The sequence below is a fragment of the Anomaloglossus baeobatrachus genome, chromosome 11 (genome assembly GCF_048569485.1).
Source record: "Anomaloglossus baeobatrachus isolate aAnoBae1 chromosome 11, aAnoBae1.hap1, whole genome shotgun sequence".
Taxonomy (NCBI): Eukaryota; Metazoa; Chordata; class Amphibia; order Anura; family Aromobatidae; genus Anomaloglossus; species Anomaloglossus baeobatrachus.
Window position 1 is genome coordinate 183266457 of NC_134363.1, and position 16783 is coordinate 183283239.

The window sequence follows — 16783 nt, forward strand, 5'->3', positions numbered from 1 at the left end:
AATTTATACGCCATTACGCGTCAGTCCTGGTGCACAGGGCGCTGGATCTGGCGGCCCCAGGGTGCGACATTTCCAGACATTACAGCTGTCGGGGTACGGAGCCCATTTTTATTGTCACTTATACCGTATTCTTTGTGGCATAAATTATGATGAATTGGACGGCGCGCTACACCCTTTTGCAAAAGAGAATTGGGACTGGTGTAAAAATGGCAAATGTTGCAAAGTTTATTATTATTGCTCCATTTATTTCATGGGGCTTTGCATGTGAACGTTTTTGCACAACTATGAATTGTGAAAGAATTGGGCAACATTTCATGTAGTCTTCTTACTCCAGGTTTAACAGATCGGAGGCCGTTGTGTTAATCCCTGATGACTTCTATGGTTAAACGAGTGATGCCGGCGCTCCCCGTGCACCGCTGCGACTACTCAGCGAGCTCATCATTGTCCACACCTCTCAGTATTCCCGACGCCGCAGCTAAAGTCTTTCTGCGACACATTCCTGATGATAAACTATAGGTTCAGGCCCTGATTCTACAACACTTTGTACAAAAGAGAAGGTAGCGGAAATCTCGACATGCCTCATGGAACGAGTGTGTGGTGACACATCCACGGAGTGCAACCATTAAAAGTGCGCCAGATGGACTATAACAGGGAGAAGAAGAAAAATCGCCACATCCAGCATAAAACGTATTCTCTCTTTATTTCCACATAATTAAAACAAGTCTATCCAAAAAAAAAAAAAGACCCTGATGTGTTTAAGGACTCTTCTGCATCCGAATCTTAGGCCTATGATTAAGGATGCTCTTCTGCATCGGAAACACGTCAGGATCTTAATTAAAAAAAATCCATCCAAAAAAAGAACACCCTGACGCGTTTCTGAGGCAGATGAGCATAAGCCTATGATTAAGAACGCTCTTCTGCATCCGAAACCCATCAGGGATCTTCATTTTTTTTGGATGGACTTTTTTTTAATTATGTGGAAATAAAGAAAGAATACGGTTTAGGCTAAGTTCACATTTCCGCTAAAATGTATCAGTCTTATTCCGCTGCTATGGTAAACAACGGAATCCGTTTAGCGGATTCCGTTGTGTCCCATAGACTTGCATTAGTGGCGGATTGCAACTGCTGACCCTGTGTTACGTCCGCTGCGTCGTTTTTTAACTGACCGCTGGGCGGGGAGCAACGCAGAATGTAACGTTTTTCTGGCCGTCAAAATTGACGCACCGCGCAGGAATCCGCCGCAGTCAGTCACGCTTGTAATGTTTGTCTATGGTGCTAGATTCCGTCGTAATCTGTTTTACGACGGAATCCTGCGCTAGATTCCGTCATGCTCTACTGAGCATGCCCAGCAGGTTTGGCACACCCACTGGGCTGTCCCAAACACAAACGGATCATGACTGATCCGTCAAAACACGGGCGCACAGCGGATGCAACGGATCAGTTTTTTCACAGGATTCCTGTGAAAGGAATCTTGTGAAAAACACATCCGTTCCATCAGTTGACAACTTAGAAACGACTGATCCGTTGCTGACGGATTTAAAACAACGGAAGTGTGAACCTAGCCTTATGCTGGATGTGCCGATTTTTCTTCTCCAACACTTTTTGTAGTTAATATGCAGAGAATAAATTGTGCGGGTCGTGAGGTGAGAGCGTCCCGTCATCACAACCAACTACCCCTCAGACCCTTGTGTAACCAAGGAGCACCATGGCAGGGGGACTGAGGATTTTTTGGGTGGCCAAAAAGTAACAAAAAAAAAATAAAAAAACACTCATCATTCAGGGGGAAAGTTGGGAGATTTTAAAAAGGAAACTTTTTCCAGGATTTTTTTTTTTTGTCTTCAGAATACAAAAGTAAACAAACCACCAAGCCCAGATTTAGGCCCTGTGCGCACGCTGCAGATTTGCTGCAGAAAATGTGGCTGACATTGCTGCAGTCATTCCCCAGTAAATCCTATGGATTTTAAAAAATGCTGTGCGCACACCGTGTTTTTTTTTTTTTTTTTATACCCATGGATTTTCTTCTGCGGAATAAGGCTGTGTGTCCACGGGAGAATGTAGCTGTGGATTTTTCTGCATCAAAATCTGCAGCTTTCCCACAAAATCCGCACCTTTTCAAAGGTGCGGATTTGCTGTGGATTTTGGTGCGGATTTTTATTTTTTTTTCCCCAATTTTAAAGCCAAAATCCGGATGAAAATCCGCAACAATAATTGACATGTTGCAGATTTTTCCGGATCAAAATCCGCAGCGTGGGCACAGCATTTCCAAAATGCCATAGAAATGGCTGAGAAGTGCCTGAGCTGCAGATTTTCGGGAAATCCGCGCATTTTCCGCAGCGTGGGCACATAGCCTTAATGAGCATGTCACTTCTTTTCTGCAGGTACCTGCGTTTTTTGCCATAGATAATGGTAAAAATCCGCAGGGACTAACCTGTGGAAAATCCGCGGCAAACCGTGGTAAAACCGCATGTGGATTTCGCTGCGTTTTTTTTACCACGGGTGCGGGATTCTTTAAGGAGGGTCCGGATTTTCCTTTTTCTTTCACTTTCTAGTGCGCACATGGCCTTAATCAGTTCTGTTTGTGCACTGTCAAAAAGATGGAGGAGTGGGGAAAGAGACTGGATTGCCGGAGCGGAGCGAGCAGGATCTACTGGGTGACATAACGGAGCCGCACCACGACAGCCAATATGGCTGCACATTGTAGCCGTCAGCCGCTTCCGGGAAGATGAGCGAACAAGAAATCAACGCTTCTATGGATTCAGGAGCACAGAAACGTTTCCTGAAAACGCTCGTGCGTTCATCCGCCCCTCATTACCGTGCGCAGGCGATGACTTCACTGTTGGGGAAGGAAGACTTTTCTTTCGGAATTACGGCAAAAGGCAGCAGCCATATAAAACCATTTATTCTCATACTAAACAGATTAGAAAAACAAAAAATGGACAACACGAAGACGGCGACTATGATGGGTCCGGACGAATCTCTCAGAAGGACGTGCCGCTCACACATTGTAGGAGGAGGAGGACACGTTGCCCCCGTGACCGGTCCAGTTAGTGTGAACGTAATTTCCGGGTTTGCTCAGGAGCTCGTAGGTGTGAGCCCCAAAGTAATCTCTCTGAGCCTGAAATTAAAAACAAACATCATCAACCTCAGTCCACCAGGGCATGCTGGGAGTTGTAGTTTTAACAGCAGCCCAGAGAGCCACAATTTACAGTGTTCGGACCCCTCACCTGGATCAGGTTTGCTGGTAACATTTCGTGCCTGTAGCCATCATAGAAAGACAAAGCTGTGGTGAAGCATGGCATAGGGATACCATGCTGCACCCCGGAGCTCACCACCCGGCGCCAGGACTCCTGCAGAACAGAAGGAGACAACCATAGTGAGTGCAAAAATCTTTACACAGGGCCCCCGACAGTTACATGTAGCTTACAGCACCGCCATCATCTTATATAGCAGCTGCACAACTCAGGCCCGAGTACACCCTGCAAGCCCCTGATAATAGGGCCAGAGAGCACAAAGATGCAGCAGCTGCGGACACCAAGAGTGATGCAGACAATTCAGGGATGGATCCATCTACAGATGGTGTATGGCCAGACTAATGGACGCCCTCCTGTGTCTGCACCCCCAGCGCTCACCTGGCAATTGTGCATTTCCTTTTTGAAGAAATCGTCCAACAAGAGGTTTTGAAGTCCAGGGTTCCTGTCGAAGGCTTCTTTGATCTTGCCCAAGAACACACTGGAAAAAAAAAAAAAAAAATAAGAAAAAAAAAAATATATATGGCTCTGCGGTGCTCTGTTCTGTCCTGCTCTGCTCCATGCTGGCTCTGCCGTTGCAGTCAAGTGAGAGGCAGGAGAGAGAACTAAACCTCAGCAGTTATCTCCATCCTATCGCTCTCAGCTGTTGCAAAGTCACAACTCTGAGCGATCAGGACATGCTGGGAGTTGTGGTTCTTAAGCAGCTGGGGAGCCCCTTTAACCCCCAGAAGTCCTCCTGTCCTCCCATTACCTGCGGATGATGCAGCCTCCTCTCCACATCATTGCGATTCCTCCATAATTTAATTTCCAACCAAACTCCTTTGCCGCCTGACGGAACAGGATGAATCCTTGTGCGTAAGAAATGATCTTGGATGCATATAAAGCCTAGAAGGAGGAGAGAGCTCAAAGGGACCGCGGATTTCCTGCAGATTCAGGGTCTGCACATTTTATTTATTAGTCTTTGATCTGTTCCCCTTCAGCGCTCACCTTGCGGATGTCCTCCAGGAACGCCTTCTTGTCTCCTTTGAACGGCGCCTGTTTCGGTCCCTGAAGCTGCTTACTCGCCACAACCCGTTCACATTTCAGGGATGACAGACAGCGTGCGAAGACCGCTTCACCTGCGGGATCGAGCAGAGTGTAAGAGAAGCTTGCCGCCAGGATCTTCAGAACGGGTCTCACCGCACGTTTTAGAAAGGATCTCCCATGAAAAATACTGATCGCCCAACGTCAATTCACAGGAAGGAAGAGCCCTGGCAATAACTCTGTGTAATGACAGTGACTGTGTCTGGTACTGCTGCTCGACACGATTCTATTTCAATGTGCGGGGTTAGATGTAAGCAAATATATTAACAGGACCCTGGATCAGCGGCCACATCAATCCCTCACCGCCAAATGGGAACCCAGCAACCCACCCCCTACCTTCTAAAATCCCCAGTGCATAGGAGCCAGTCTGCCACTGGACCTAGGAATCAATTCACTCAGCTCTAGGGACAGGGAATTAAACTCTCAGAAGAAGGGACAGAGATAGAGAGATATAATATATACACACACACACACACACTATTGATAGCCCCCCTCGAAACAAAAAAAAAAAAATCCAAGATAATAAATTCACTCCACTCAGATTGTGATGCAAAAAAATTATTTAAATTTATTGAAGCAACTGTGAAGTCATTCGATGTTTCGACCCCGTCTGGGTCTTAAGGCCACGTCTCACTAAGCAACATCGCTGCTGAGGCACGACTTTTGTGACGTAGCAGCGATGTTGCTAGTGATGTTGCTGTGTGTGACATCCAGCAACGACCTGGCTCCTGCTGTGAGGTCGCCGGTTGTTGCTGAATGTCCTGGGCCATTTTTTAGTTGTTGCTCTCCCGCTGTGAAGCACAGATCGCTGTGTGTGACAGCGAGACAGCAACAACTAAATGTGCAGGCAGCAGGAGCCGGCTTCTGCGGAGGCTGGTAACTAAGGTAAATATTGGGTAACCAAGAAGCCCTTTCCTTGGTTACCCGATATTTACCTTAGTTACCAGCGTCCGCCGCTCTCACGCTGCCAGTGCCGGCTCCCTGCTCACATAGCCAGACTACACATCAGGTAATTAACCCAATGGCTAGGAGTGCAGGGAGCCAGCGCTAAGCGGTGTGCGCTGGTAACCAAGGTAAATATCGGGTTGGTTACCTGATATTTACCTTAGTTACCAAGCGCAGTATCGCTTCCACGTGTCGCTGGCTGGTCACTGGTTGCTGGTGAGATCTGCCTGTGTGACAGCTCACCAGCGACGCTCCAGCGATCCCTGCCAGGTCAGGTTGCTGGTGGGATTGCTGGAGCGTCGCTTATTGTGACGGTACCTTTAGTCAAAAGTCGCTTAAAGATGGGTGTCTGGGATATGGAAATTTGAGTGGATTATAGCATTGGTAGAGAATACCTTGAGGATAAAGGTCCTGGGTTTAGCCAGCACAGCAGCTGGCGATATTGGTGTATATGCATATACACCACATCACCAGCCACAGCACTGCTGCGCTGGCTAAACCCAGGACCTTTATCCCCATAGATAAGTCAGGACATTGCTGCAAATATATGTTTAACCCTATCAGTGCAGAAGCCGTCTGCAGCATCATTCCGCAGAACTGGTTACATGATGACAATTACATTTGAGCAACGCTTCCTGATGGGATTACACCACTACAACCAGGGAGCGGGCCGGAAGGGACTGCAAAACTAGAAATCCTCCTCCAGCAAGTTATACAGCCCTCTGCTGCAATGTCAATCTACCGGCTTATGTACAAAAAAAAAAAAAAAGGAAGAGGGGATCTACAAGATCTGATAATCCGTTCCCCTGAATTAGGGCTAAGATGCTGTAAGATGATCAGGCACCTACGGGACCAGCCGTGTTCTGGATTATCAGATTGTACAGAGCGCCACACTTGTTTGCAGGTTGTGTTTGGTATTGAATCTGTATTCAGCTCAGAGCCGAGGTGCAATTCTGCCACCGGCCTTAGGAGACTAAAAATCTGTCTAGCCCCCATGCTGAGCGGCCACTTTGCACTGGCAAAGTTCTGAGCTAGGCTTCAAACTCAGCTGGGTGTATGGGCCGCACATAGAAAAAAAGAAATTGAGAGGGGCCGCATTCAAAATAATTAATGCTTTGATTTTTTTTTACATTTTATCACCTTCTTGTAATATTGTTTTACAATTAACAGCATCATGTAGTAATCTTAGCCAACGTCTTGTAGTAATGTCCCCATGCTGCAGTAATGTCCCCCCCATCCTGTAGTATTGTGCTCAATAGTACAGTAGTATTGTACCCATCCTTGTTGCATTGTGCCCAATCCTTGCAGTATTGTGCCCAGTAGTATTGTACCTATCCTTGTGCCCTGTAGTATGGTGTTCATCCTTGTGCCCTGTAGTATGGTGTTCATCCTTGTGCCCTGTAGTATGGTGTTCATCCTTGTGCCCTGTAGTATGGTGCCCATTCTTGTAATATTGTGCTTATCCTTGTAGTATTGCTTCTAGTAGTATTGTGCCCATCCTTGCAGTATTGTGCTAGTCTTTGCAGTATTGTGCCCAGTAGTATTGTGCTCATCCTCGTAGCATTGTGCCTATCCTGTGGTATTGTGCTCAACCTTTAGGAATACACAAAAACAAAATAAAAAAAATAATCTCACCTTTCCTCCGTTCCCTGTGTGCCCACGATCAATATTTTGCAGCGTTTTGGAAGCAGCCTGTTTCAGCTGTGTCCAAAATGCTGCGATGTGCAGTACAAGCAGAGTGGACGGGATTTCTAGAAATCCCATGCCACTGTGTGTGTACTGCCCGCAGCAAACACTGACATGCGGTGCGGCTGTCAGAGGCCACAGCACGTCAGTTCTTTGCTGCGAAGTCGCATGTGTCCTCCCTAGGGAGAACACAGCGATGAGACCGCAGCGGTCCGAACCCTGAACTCGGGCACGGGCAGCTGCGGTCTTCTGCGGAGGAGACTTGCGGGCGGCCCCGCAGGTCAGGAGCTGCCACGTCCAGGACGCAAGTCCTGATAGCGGGCATGTACCTTACTTGCTTGTTGCAGCCAGCAGACCCGTGATGATCGCAGCTCTGCAGTGGGCCGGCGCCGACACGGCTTTACAACAGTTGAATCATTTGTGGTGTCGCGCAGAGGAGCTCTGTCCACTATAGCACTGGCTGCGTTGGCCAATCAGATGCAAGGAGGTGACGTCACTTCCTTGCATCCGATTGGTGGGTAGGAGCCATAGGTATAGTGCTGACAGTTCCTCTGCGCGGCGGCGGCACCGCAAATGAATCAACTATAGTAAAGCTGTGGTGGCGCCGGCCCACTGCATAGCTGCGATCGTCAGGGGGTCAGCGGGCCGCAACAAGCATCCTCAGGGGCCGCTTGAGACCCCTGCTTTAGATGTAACTGAAGAAGAAAAAGAAAAAAACAACCCCTCACCGATGAGAGTAACAGGGACCCCGAAATCCAGAGCAGAGATGGCGGTCCACTTCCCGGTGCCTTTCTGCCCAGCCGTGTCCTGGATCTTCGGGAGCAGGTGCTTTCCATCCGTGTCCTGGAATTTAAGAATGTCGGCCGTGATCTCAATCAGGAAAGAGTCCAGCTCCGTTTTGTTCCAGTCCTCAAATGTCTGAATGACAGAAAAAAAAAATATTCAGAAAAAAAAAATATTCACAAAAATGTAAAAATATTGAATTTTACATTTTTTTGTTGTAAGATTTTCTCCTGCAAGTCCTAATACCGCTAGGTCTCACCTTGGCCATCTCATCCTGCTCCATCCCCAGGATGTCCTTCATCAGATGGTAAGCCTCGCAGATCAGCTGCATGTCCCCGTATTCAATCCCATTGTGAACCATCTTCACAAAGTGTCCGGAGCCTTCTTCACCCACCTGCCCAGAAATCACAGTATTACAATCAGCTCCGGACATAAGGGGATGAGGAAAACTGAAGGAAAAAGGCAGGATCCATAATCCAAGTGTCGGGGGTTAACCCAGTGCAGAACCACCAGGGGGCGCTGTACATTACCTCTGCACTACATGGGATGGGAGCTCTGCAAATCAAAGGGTTCTTTTAAGGGTCCCCATCTCATACAGTGGTGGGCAAATCCTCTTTATATTCACTCATTCATGGAGTTTTGAACTTGAGACCCCCTAATGACAAAATAAAGGACTCTGATCCCAGGACACCATTGACCTTCACTCACCCAGTCGCAGCACGGCTCACTGTCCACCTTCGCTGCGATGCTCTGGAAAATGTCCTTAATGTAAGGCCTGGAGAAAAGAAAAAAAAGCCCTAAGTATTTCCTGGCATAGCTGCAGACAGTTTCCCATCATTTGGTATCTGTATAGTCATTCTCTACTTAATGGGGTGCAAAAAAAAAAAAAAAACACTCAAGAGACCATACTTGCAAAACAGAAATGCGATTTTGAACTTTTCAGAAATCTTTACCAAGCCTCATTGTCTCCTCCGGGCATCAGAGAGGGTCCATATCTGGCCCCGTCCTCTCCTCCGCTGACTCCGCTGCCCACAAACCGGAGTCCCTTGGCCTTCAGCTGCTTACAGCGCCTCTGAAAAATAAAGAATAGTGAATGTTCTGCAGACACAAGCATCCTGCAAACATGGCCGCCCAGACGGAAACATACCGTGCTGTCGCTATACTCCGAATTGCCGCCATCAATGATGATGTCACCGGGTGAGAGCAGAGGGACCTGCAGCCAGAAAAAACAAAGATCACGTTAGGAGCCGGCCCGAAACGGCCATAAAACAAGATCACGTTACGAGCCGGCCAGAAACGGCCATAAAACAAGATCACGTTACGAGGCGGCCAAAAACAAGATCACGTTACGAGGCGGCCAAAAACAAGATCACGTTACGAGGCGGCCAGATCAGATGACTCAGGATTATATATTTACACCTGGCAGTGAGGGAAATCTTACCAGGCTGGTAATGTCAATAGGGCAAAAGCTGTGCCCATAGGGAGGGGCCGGTACAAAGGATTCTGTGTATTTGCAGATTGTGATTAAATATTGGGCAGATAGACAGTAATCCGTCCTGATCACGCGTCCCCTACCCTGCAATGCGAGGTTCAGTAAAGCAGATGCCCCTGCCCAGGAAGGATCAATGCAACTATACTAAGCATGTGATGCCGTGGCAGCCGTGGCCAGCACCAGGCAATCCAGGGCAGACGAGCTGGTCACCGATCGGACACCCCCATACCTATGCACAGCAGTAGTGCCCGGGAGCCTATACAGCCATCAATACATACCAGGCTATTAATGAAGTCGTCTACCGCCTGCCCGGCCTTCACCAACATCATAATCCTGCGCGGTTTCTTCAGCTTGGAGACCATTTCTTGTAAGGAATGAGCCCCGATCACCTTGGTGCCTTTAGCCTCGTTAGCCAAGAACTCGTCAACTTTAGAAACCGTTCGGTTAAATGCACAAACCTAGAAGATGAGAAGAGTCACATAATGGGCCATGTGTAACCTGCACAGCTGCGTATATGCTGGGAGTTGTAGTGCCTCAGGCTGCAGGATCTTAGTATAGGACTGAGCGGAAGCAAAGCTACAATTCTCATCGTGCCCCGCCGGGAGGTGCAGAATTAGCCCGAGACCCACAATTTGCAAATTGTTTCCATGAATTTTGCTACATTTTATTGGCTCATAATTGATGTTCACCAAGGAAGGAAGTCACCCAAGAGCCGGGCGTTACATAACCCCGCGAGGAGGATGAGCCAACAGCGGGTGTCGCCATCTCCACTTACCACATAGCCGTGGTCGTTCATGTTCAGGATCAGGTTCTGGCCCATCACAGCCAATCCGATGAGAGCGATATCAGCTCTAGGAAAGAAAAAAACAAATAGGGATGAAGTCTCATGGGCCCCGAGGCTAGAGACGGACACGGCCGGGGGAGATTATCGTACACCTAGGCCAACAAGCACGAAGGCGCTCACTCACCTCATGTGTGGAGTTTGGAAAATAATGTAGAATTTAGGGTGGACAATAAAACTGTGCACACACTGCATTTTTCAGCAGTTTTTTTTTTTTTGCAATATTTAATCAATACTGCAAGGAAAACTGCATCCCAGCAAAGTCTGAGAATCCTGAAGTGCTGAGCAGATTTTGATGCAGACAACAGTTGACAAGTCAAATGTTTCTGCATTTTCCCCATCTCAGTGCATTAAAAAAAAGCATCAAAAACACGGCAAAAAAAAAAAAAGCACATTTTTTTCTGCAATGCTTTTCCTGCCAAGAGATGCAGTTTTAGGTGCAGAAAATCTGCAATGTGGGAACATGCCCTAAAATTGCTACATCTGACCACCTCCGGAGCCTGAAATAGGACTTGATTTCTATGGAGGAGAAGTTAGCTACTTTCTCCCCCACCCCCCATATAAGATGAGAAGACCACACATAGAAGTATAAATGTCACTTTTTACACCTCACTTTTTTTGTGCAATACTTGATTTGACATCGAAGGTCTTGTCATTATCAGACGCTCACCGAGTATCACGCACGAGTCTCAAGCAGGACAGGATGATACAAGCAAGATCCTCGCCAAGTCTTGGACAATGGACTCTGAAACTGTCCTGCGTCACAGCGCCTCTCCATGCAGAAGGTGGAATCAAGCAGCAGGGTCAGGCGAGAACGGTCCGATCCCGAGCACGGCTCCATCCACTCTTTCCCCCATAGATGATGAATGGAGCAGAGCACTATTTGGACGGGGTTTTTCAGAGCCGCTGTGACCCCCTCTGATCAGACACGTCACCTATTTGTTTATAACTTTCTTTAGGGGTATATTTCCACGAGATGTTTCTGCCACAGACCTCCTGCTGGGAAATCCGCAGGGGCATAATCCAGTGCAGACTCCACTGCGGCAGACCGGCTGCACTTCTCACCCTTTGCATCGCGGTGACATCTGCGGCAGGTACGTTCAGCTCCACTCGTTTCAGCTCCACTTCACTGACATTTTTCGGCAGATTTCGTGACCTCCCATGCACAATGCTGCAGAATACGTGCACAGAAATTGGCGGCACATTCACCATGTTGGAACATACTCCAGTCTTCCTGCACTTTGTGGCAGCGTCTTACCCTGCATTCTCTAGGCCTAAGGTTGCACATTTGTCTTGTGTGATTGACCCTAATAATATGTAATAATAATTTTTTATTCTTTTATATAGCGCTGTTAATTCCACAGCGCTTTACGTACATTAGCAACACTGTCCCCATCGGGGCTCAATCTAAATTCCCTATCAGAATGTTTTTGGAGTGTGGGAGGAAACCGGAGAACCCAGAGGAAACCCACGCAAACACGGGGAGAACATACAAACTCCTTGCAGATGTTGTCCTTAGTGGGACTAGAACCCAGGACCCCAGCGCTGCAAGACTGCAGTGCTAACCACTGAGCCACCACAAAAGACTGCAGTGCTAACCACTGAGCCACCACAAAAGACTGCAGTGCTAACCACTGAGCCACCACAAAAGACTGCAGTGCTAACCACTGAGCCACCACAAAAGACTGCAGTGCTAACCACTGAGCCACCACAAAAGACTGAAGTGCTAACCACTGAGCCACCACAAGACTGCAGTGCTAACCACTGAGCCACCACAAGACTGCAGTGCTAACCACTGAGCCACCACAAGACTGCAGTGCTAACAACTGAGCCACCACAAGACTGAAGTGCTAACCACTGAGCCACCACAAGACTGCAGTGCTAACCACTGAGCCACCACAAGACTGCAGTGATAACCACTGAGCCACCACAAGACTGCAGTGCTAACCACTGAGCCACCGTGCCGTAGACACATATGGAGGACACTGCAGCTATGGAGGCAGGAGGAACGCTCCAGCTCACAGTCCTGAGTGACTGAGCCATATAACCCTCTGCAAGCGCTGGCTGCACCCAGGCGATGGCATGACACGGCATGCAACAAGAACAAACATGGGCACCGGGGAGTAACCCTTTCCTGCTCGGATGGGATTAAACAGTAAAGAGCTGGATTGATACACGGCCGACATGCCTTCCCGAGGGCCAAAGCCAAGATCCGTCTTCCCGGGTGTTCGCTGCTCTATTTTAGATGTCATTTTTGGAACGTCCAGGAAATTCTGCGTCTGCCCCAATATCACCTACTATAGCAGAGCCAGGCATGAACCAGGAGGCTCTGTCTGATCAGCTCCAGGATACGCTGTGTCTCCTGATGACATTGCTGCTTTCTAGAGCTCATCATTACCATAGATCTACAGGTATATAAATACCCGCTGATCTCATTACTGTACAGGATTACCGGATTCCTCGGGAAAGTCGGGGTCACGTTACATCACAGCCGGCGAGAGACGGATTAGAATCAGGGAAATGAAGGATTCCATTACCGGGACCTTCAGCCGCGGGGTCAGCACTTTATATTCTGCTGCAAACCCGCTATACAGACACGTGTGGATCATATATAATGGTGCAAAGAACGTGCGGTGGGAAAAGTCAACTCCACAGCAAGTTCTGCAGGGGGCGCTGTACTGAGCGGCTTCTGACACGGCTACGGTCAGTGGCTGCGGCTCAGGTGCACCGGCTCCTGGAGTCTGCCGTAGTCTAAACTCCGCCCATCAGAGGGTGAAGCTCCACAGCGCGGCCTCAAATCTCACCGCAGGGAGGGCTAATGGCGGAGCGGCACTGATTACCAAGAAATGTGACAAATGACAACAGGGTTCACAGGTGGATAGTGGCCGCTCTGTGTGACCTTACGCCACAACTGCTGCTTTCACCCTCATGCTTTACACTACCGCTGTGCTCCTTATTGCACAAATCCACAAGCTCTGAAGGAAAGATGGTAAAGCTACAAATAAGATCAAGAGTAAGAAAAGGAAGATTATCAGGGACGTGGGCCAAGTTCTGACGGCCATTATTCACAGTCTGTATATGGACAGTAACACACGGACCGAACGCGGCCCCGACCCAGACATACAGCTCATAGGACGAAGCCAGAAGGCCAGACCGCGAGGCCAGCCCGTGTGTTACCAGCCATACACTGCATAATGGTCATCTAACAGGCCAAAAACTAATAAGCAACGCAGGCGGGGGGCACTGGGCAGAGCAGACTGGGGAGGGGAATCACAGACAGTGAGGGGAGTGCAGAGGGGCAGCACAGACTGGGGGGGAGCAGAGAGGAAGCATACACTGGCAAGGGGGGGGGCACAGAGGGACAGCACAGACTGGGGGGGGCAGCACAGACTGGGGGGGGGGCAGCACAGACTGGGGGGGGGGCCAGCACAGACTGGGGGGGGCCAGCACAGACTGGGGGGGGGCAGCACAGACTGGGGGGGGGGCAGCACAGACTGGGGGGGGGGCAGCACAGACTGGGGGGGGGGCAGCACAGACTGGGGGGGGGAGCAGAGAGGAAGCATACACTGGCAAAGGAGGGCACAGAGGGGCAGCACACACACTAGGGAGAAGGGGGGAGCAGAGAGGCAACATAGACTGGGGAGAAGGGTGCAGAGGGGTCAAACACCTGGGGGCAGCATAAAATGGGGAGGGGGTGGGGGGAGACTCACATCGGGGGGCAGCACACACACTGGGGGGGGGGGTGCAGACATAGGTGACGCTCGCCCTCGGACCCCGGTGTGTGTGACCTCTGGTAACCTGCAGCACTTGTAGAACTACAAGTCTCAGCACGTCCTGCCGGTTGCAGCGCACAGGCTGAGGGGCAGGGTGCTGGGGCTGTAGTTGTGCCCCGGCTGTGGAGGATGCCGCCCCCATGTTGTGCGGACCCTGTGTGACCCCCTCCCCCGCACTCACTCCGCCATAGTCGGTGATGTTCGGTTCCGGATGTCGCTGCTTCGTCCTCTCGGTTGTCGCCGCCGTGTGACAGAACCAGATTACAGCCCATGTAGTTCTCTAGAAAACCACCTGACGTCACGCCCTGCCCTCTTTTCGATTGGCTCCGGATCAGGAAGAGGGCGTGGTGGGCGGTGACTCAGCCTATTAGAGGGGCCGGCTGCTAGTCAGGCAGTGGGCCGACCAATCAGACCTGAGCAATCACAGGCCGAGCTGCTAATCCAGTCCCTGCTGTCAGACAGGGCGATGACAGTGCAGGTCGCTGCCACTCACCTGCCCGGAGGGGAAGGGTCAGGGGTGAAGCTGGATGATTCCAGGGCGGGGAGGACATTGCATTATCATCACTAAAGATTCACCTCTCATCACTGCGATCATAAGAGACGTCCCATTACTCTGGAGATTCCACTCTGCACAACTCAGTGCAATTTAAAGGGGTTGTCCAGAATTAGAAAAACATGGCTGCACATATATTTAAATAAATAACATTAAAATAAAATTTAAAAAAACCAGCGCCACATCTTGCTACAGGATATCTGTGGAATTACAGCTCCTCTGGACAGAGGTGGTGCGGTTTGTGGGAAGAACCTGCCATCTTTTTCTAGTTCTGGACAAAAGCTGTAAATTTAGGGTATGTGCGCACGTTGCTTTTTACCTGCTTTTTACCTGCTTTTTTGCTGCTTTTTCTTCTGCGCTGTTTAATGCCAAAATGGATGTGTTCTTCTATTCAAGCAAAGTCTATGGGAATTTGGGTTTCTTGTTCACACTATGTTGTTCAAAATGCTGCCTTTTTGAGGCAGAACTTTGGTCAAAAACTCAGCTTTTCAAAGAAGCAACATGTCAATTGTTTTTGCCATTTGGGTTTTGCACTGCAAAGCTGAGTTTTTGACCAAAGTTCGGCCTCAAAAAGGCAGCATTTTGAACAACATAGTGTGAACAAGAAACCCAAATTCCCATAGACTTTGCTTGAATAGAAGAACACATCCATTTTGGCATTAAACAGCGCAGAAGAAAAAGCAGCAAAAAAGCAGGTAAAAAGCAACATGCGCACATACCCTAAGGAGGGTTTTAGGTGCTCTTCTTCTTCTTCTTCTTCTTCAAAAAAAAAAAAAAAATAAATAACTGAAAACTAAAAAAAATGGCAAATACAGATAGAAAATCCTTTATTTCGGGGTTTCTTAAAGGGGTTTTCTAATTTTTAATTTTTTTTTTTCAGGACCCAAAGGATTCCTCTACAATAACGAGTATCGTTACGTGTCCTTCACTGGTCTTTTATCAGGCTGCAGTGGGGACGTCGCTACAGCACCTGATATAAGAGAAAAAGGAGCCAGCACGATCTGAAATTGGCATGCATCTTATAAAAGGTGCAAATTCACAGATTTATTCCAACTGTACTATAATAAAAAAAAAAGAGATTTTTAGCAAATAATTGATCAATTCTTTGAGCCACCCCTGCCAACGTCACGGCAAATCTCAATAGGGGGGTCCTACTCTATATTATGTATTTCATGTGCCATGCTGCCTCCTAGATAAAGTTAAAAGCAGAACCATAATGGAGCACACATACCTGTAACCTGTATATAGCCGCTTCCATGTTGCAAAAAGGCAATTGTGGATAGAGGCCAGCCCAGGTCCCAGCATGTGGAGCAAGCTCTGCACATACCAGGACTATATCAGAACTGACCCTCCCATAGTCACTGGTGTGCAGCCCTTCTCTCCATATAGCATAGTTTTTTTTAGGTTTTTGCACCCAGTTCAGACTCAGAATTGGTGTTCCAGATGTTATTTCTTTATTGATTTGTAGTCTTTCGTTTGTGAACCCGGCCCCACCACACCTACTGCCAGTCCATATCATACGCATAAATAGCCTGGGTCTCAGCTTCCCATACACGGTAAGTTTTTAACTGCATGAGAGGACACACACAAGCTAGGGACCCCAACGTAGAGAAATACTTTGGCGTAGTGTTGGGGCTCTATTGCATTGATCAATTCAGTAGCTAAATTTCTCTTTATTCATATGTTCATGGCAGTAATGCAGATTCCATTTTTATACTTTCATTCTTACATGTAGCTATTGGATTTTTCATGTCAGTATTCACACAGCAGTTCCTGCTTTTCATATATTGCCCTTACATAGTCACTGGTGTGCAGCCCTTCTCCCCATATAGTGTAGATTTTTTAGGTCTTATCTAAATGGGACTTCCCTCAAAGCAATCTGATAAGCTACCACCCTCAGGGTGATATCACATGGACGACATTCACAGTCCAAACCCAGACGGCCGCAGGTCTCCGGACCCGAATGATAACGCCTCATAGTCACATAAGGTTGCTGAGTGCCAGTCAGGACGCGGACATCAGGAGACCACAGCTGGTCAGGACATCGCGGTCTGTGCTCGGACTGTAAGTGAAGAACGTGTAATGGACCTTAATAGTACAGGAGGCCTCAGTGATTAGTATGTAACTACTTTTTATTCTCTTCCTTGTAGAAGTGATGGCATCTAAATGAGACATTTGTTAGGAGCTATCCTGTGCTGGGCTATCTTCCTATATGTGATGGGGGTCCAAATGGGCCATAGGGAAAGAGCTAACCTGTGCTGTGCTATCCTCCTATAATGATGGGGGTCTTAATGGGCCATGAGGAAGGAACAATCCTGTGCTGGGCTATCCTATATGTTATGGGGTCCAAATATGCCATGGGAAAGGAGCTATCCTGAG

General features: G+C 48.4%; 1 protein-coding gene across 1 annotated transcript in view; it reads right to left on the minus strand.

Moving 5' to 3' along the window:
- Positions 1-2995: 2995 nt before the first annotated feature.
- The window catches only part of KIF1B (kinesin family member 1B), a 168763-nt gene continuing 154975 nt past the window's right edge, over positions 2996-16783 (minus strand). The window contains 12 exon segments of the mRNA XM_075328038.1: positions 2996-3115; positions 3225-3347; positions 3630-3729; positions 4000-4133; positions 4236-4366; positions 7691-7880; positions 8005-8139; positions 8454-8520; positions 8699-8817; positions 8893-8958; positions 9516-9695; positions 10013-10088. Of these exon segments, the coding sequence (XP_075184153.1) occupies positions 2996-3115; positions 3225-3347; positions 3630-3729; positions 4000-4133; positions 4236-4366; positions 7691-7880; positions 8005-8139; positions 8454-8520; positions 8699-8817; positions 8893-8958; positions 9516-9695; positions 10013-10088 (1441 nt within the window).